The following is a 4766-nucleotide window of genomic DNA, read 5'->3' on the forward strand; positions in this document are numbered from 1 at the left end:
TGGATTGCTTTCAGTTATTGATAATATTATTATAATAAACCAGGAATGCATTATTTTAAACTCTTCATTCATGCCTGAAAAGTTACCCAACTTCAAAAAATTTTCCTTTTTCTCCCAACCTTCAGTGCGATCCAGGTGGATGTCTCCTTGAGCTCACAACCCAGCTTGCTATCATAGTAGGAGGGAAAGCTATCTGGAACAACGTTCAAGAAGTGCTTCTTCCGTAAGTTCAAACTATTAAGTAATCTGCTCTTCCATATTTGAAAAATACTGTTTTGCTTGATGCCTTCAGGCACTTGGTCACTGAGTTTAGTAAGTGCACATTGTATTCTGAAAGAATAAGACTTGTCGTCAGGGTCCTTTTTAGACAGTTTGGATATTTTGGTCTGGTAGTCTGGGCTCCTGTCTCTGTTGTTTTAACTGATTTTAATTCTAATCAGAAATTTTTCCTTCCTCTGCAAGTCAAACTCGATGTGTTTCAGGTTGAACATTTAAAACTGAGGTAATAGGAGCTTGATCCAGGTGGATGTCTCCTTGAGCTCACAACCCAGCTTGCTATCATAGTAGGAGGGAAAGCTATCTGGAACAACGTTCAAGAAGTGCTTCTTCCGTAAGTTCAAACTATTAAGTAATCTGCTCTTCCATATTTGAAAAATACTGTTTTGCTTGATGCCTTCAGGCACTTGGTCACTGAGTTTAGTAAGTGCACATTGTATTCTGAAAGAATAAGACTTGTCGTCAGGGTCCTTTTTAGACAGTTTGGATATTTTGGTCTGGTAGTCTGGGCTCCTGTCTCTGTTGTTTTAACTGATTTTAATTCTAATCAGAAATTTTTCCTTCCTCTGCAAGTCAAACTCGATGTGTTTCAGGTTGAACATTTAAAACTGAGGTAATAGGAGCTCTGAGAATATTAAACTGAAGATTTGCTTAATATTGATTGGAATGATTTGTTGTTATACATTGGGCTTTTAAAAATCATGTAAAAGTTACTGATTTAACTCATTTAGTAAGTATAAATCACTATGATTCTGATATATAGCCCCTTTACACTCTCATTTATGGTTTGTAAATAACCACTTTTAGGATAAGGCAACAAAAGGAAGGAAGAAAGTTTTGAGTAATTCAGAAATAAATAAATCCATTGTTTAAAGCTGTTATGGCAGAAATGTCAATTTATTTTTTGTTCATTTACTGAACTTTTTAGGTTCTTTTACCAATGTTAGTGTTCTTTTTCTCCCTGCCTGATAGCTTGGTCAAGAATTTAATTGGAAGATACTCTGCAGCTGCTAGATCAGAAAAAGTTGTTCCACGTTGGGAACATGACTACCACCTCCAGCCCATTGGAAAACTTGGACTATTTTATGAGTATCTTGAAATGGGTAAGTAACAGTTTAGTCTGGATTCACTACCACTGCTGGATACAGACATATTCTAAAGAAAATCTTCATACAAGCTATGCTTAATAAGGTGGACAGAGGAGACATTAATGTTTTCTGAGACAAGTTTTGATGAGCCATTACAGATGGTTTTACAAGCTTTTATTAAGCAGCCAAGTCTTAATCAAGTTTATAACTAGGAAACAGCATGTGGTTGTACAAGGAGGAGTACTGCTGCTTCCTTGCCTAATCCTGTGAGAAATGCATTCAGAAGGCAAACCACTGTCATGTTCTGGTGTTGCAAAGCAGGGCCCTGTGTCAGACTGCTCTTCTGGAGGTCTGCAGTCACCAGGACTTGTTGCTGGTAACTTGGGAGCTGGAAGACCATGGCTGGTTTGTTGCCACCATCCAGTTTGTGATGGCACTGCCAAGTGTACTTAAGGCAGTACCCAGACACCAATAAGATGATTGTTGGTTTGGGCCTTCCAGTTCAGTACAGAGACAGATAGTTATGAGATTTCCAGGTCTTCATGATAAAGACATCAGAAAGAAATGGATATTTGAATACCCAGAATAATTCCTCTTGGTGTATTGTGACTTGTAATATTTTTCTGTCCCCTTCACTTAGCAGGTTTTACCAGTACTGTTGTGCTACTATTTTCTCATCCAGAAGATTCACTAGGATCCCAGCTACTCTTTCTTGTTTCTCCCACCTGAATTTGGAGTATATAAACTATGCATGCCTACACTTGCTTATCTCCAGTAAGCGAAAGCCTCATCGATGTACGTAACCTCTCCCTTCCACAGTTATACAGTTTGGCTTTGTGACTCTGTTTGTGGCGTCCTTCCCCCTGGCTCCTCTTCTGGCTCTTATTAACAACCTGTTGGAAATCCGGTTGGATGCGTGGAAGCTGACAACCCAATTCAGGCGCATGGTTCCACAGAAGGCACAAGACATTGGCGCCTGGCAACCCATCCTGCAGGGCATAGCCATTCTGGCCGTGGTCACCAACGTAAGTATGGTGCCAACAACTGCAAAAGATAAAATGCCTTCCCTGCAGGTGCCAGGAATGCTGTGTGTGGCAATGAAACTTAAATGATCCTTAAGGCACATCTTCTTAAAGCAGAAATTCAGCTTCTTTCTTGTGTACTTAAAAATACAATGTGTGCTCAAAATTGCAGATCAGAATGAATTCTCTGAGAATTTGGACACTAATCTGTTCTTCAGTTGTTCTTAAAATTTTTATGTACACAATGAAGAAGCTGAATTTTAAGAGAGTTTCTTTAAAATATTTAAGAAAAAATTCTGATGAATATACCTCTAACAATGAAATTCAGACCTTTCACACTTTTTGTATCAATTCACCAAGATTTTATTTGTAGTCTGCATTGTGGGAAGAAAAATAAGCCATTGGTATTTATCACTGTGGATTATTTGATTACTTGTTCTTAAACAGTAGCTAGTATGTATTAACTTACAGAAAATTCTCACTGCTGGCCTTTCTTAAAGGAGCTATGACCATTGGTTTCTTCCACAGGGACAATAACACTCCATGGGGAATAACCTTTTTCAAAAAGATTGCTGTTTTCTTCTGTTATCAGGGAGATCCAAATATGTTATGCTATTGGATAACTGCTTTTCCTGGTCAATCCAGCTGGATCTTGTAATACCAATATGAAATTAGAAGTTGTATATATCTATATCTTAGGATTACTTTAAAATACTGTACCTTATCACAGTTCTCAGGGTATTCAGGTCAGAGCTAAAGTGGCTTAGGTGACCTTACCTTGACTGGGCCATGTGCAGGCTTCTGTTATGAATGTGTTCGTGCCCTGCTTTCCGCAGCTGATGTCGCTGTGCAAACAGGGCATCAGACGCTCACCTCCATGGGGCTGTCACTTTCAAACAGCCCTGCTGCATATGTTGTGAGGACCTCAAAGAGATTGGTATTTATTGCTAATGAAGTGTAGGCTGCAAAACCATGTGCTTAAGCAAATGCTAGAAGCCGTTTTCTTCCTTTAAGTATGTTTCTTTTCTTGTTTGACATCCAGGAACTGATCCAAGTCATCAGTCTTTCCTTTACCAACCCTGCCTTGATTTTGCTGTAGAACACAGAAAGTGTTTCTTCTCTCCTACATGACTTATTACAGCTGATTATACTTGGGTAGTAGTGTATCATCTTCTCCTTCATGCATCTTCTCCTTCATGCATGTTACCTTTGTAACAGCTCCTGGTGACTTGCAAGCAACTTTTGCACAAAGCTACCAGTTTTGGGAGTTGCCGTGAGGCACTGGACTTGCTATTGCATCTGTTGTTGATTTGAAGACTGATTTTAATTAGTTATGGTATAAATGGAAAACTGTGCAGTAAAGCTTGGGAAGCAAAGAATGTGCTGTTTGTTTGTAGTTCTCCAGTGTAATACTCTGAAATGCAGCCCATAATTCAAGGGGAAAAAAAGTTTTTCCTTTGAGAGGATGCCGTAGGATTAGCTCTCGTATTTCTGTCCTTGAAGCTCTCCAGAGCACATCTGGAGATCATTCTGAGAGAGGGAGGAGTGAGACAGGGTTCAGATTTAGGATGAGAGACCTGGGGCCTTGCAAAAAAGATTCAGTAAGATCAAGTATTAAGCTGTGTAAATACCATATTCCAGCATCTTTCTAATACAAAGAAGCAGCATCAAACTCATTTGGTCCAAAGGGAGAAGGAATGTTTTTGCCTTACTGTTAAGTTTATATTAATTCATTTATGGTCTGACTAGATGAGCTAATGAACAGAAAGAAAATTTATTTAACAAAAATTTCCTATGCTTGTAATTCAGACTATAAATACTCTACTTGTACTCTACTTTTAACTCTACTTCAGAGTTAAAAACAGAGTAATTTAGCTGTGAGGTCGTCTCCCTGCAAATGCAAGACACAGTAATATATACTTCTTGTCAGTCAAAAACACCCACTCAGCATGTAAATATAAACAACACATAATTTTCACTTCATTTCACACTGGCATGTAATGCTTAAAAACAGTATTTAAAAGTGCATGCCAACTACATTTGATTTAAGCCAAAGTGCAGTACAAGAAAAACACCTTACCCTTGAAATTTTTCAATGAGTTTATTTTAGACCTGGGATGCCTCCCTTTCATTTCTCATCAGCCAAAGTTTCTCTCAACTGAACTCACTTGCAACAATATTCTGGAGAACTAAATACAGATCTTGGACCACAGTCTCAAAATGATTGTTTCTGCAACTTTTATCTTAACTACAGTTTAGCTTCTCAGGTCCTTCAAAGAAAGCCAACTCAAAAGGTAAGACAGTAGGATAGCACTCATCATTTGGAAGTGGTGCTACTCGAGGTAGGATGGGTCTGGCCCCCTTTTCAACTCCTTGCTCT

The 4766-nt window shown here is 38.6% G+C and overlaps 1 protein-coding gene across 1 annotated transcript in view; it reads left to right on the top strand.

Annotated features, from left to right (window-relative positions):
• The window catches only part of ANO6 (anoctamin 6), a 68369-nt gene that overhangs the window by 59160 nt on the left and 4443 nt on the right, over positions 1 to 4766 (top strand). Inside the window, exons 15-17 of the mRNA XM_008632872.2 lie at positions 126 to 223; positions 1249 to 1379; positions 2184 to 2389. Coding sequence (XP_008631094.2) covers positions 126 to 223; positions 1249 to 1379; positions 2184 to 2389 — 435 coding nt within the window. The remainder of the gene's footprint in view (positions 1 to 125; positions 224 to 1248; positions 1380 to 2183; positions 2390 to 4766) is intronic.

The sequence above is a fragment of the Corvus brachyrhynchos genome, unplaced genomic scaffold (genome assembly GCF_000691975.1).
Source record: "Corvus brachyrhynchos isolate BGI_N302 unplaced genomic scaffold, ASM69197v1 scaffold32, whole genome shotgun sequence".
Taxonomy (NCBI): domain Eukaryota; kingdom Metazoa; phylum Chordata; class Aves; order Passeriformes; family Corvidae; genus Corvus; species Corvus brachyrhynchos.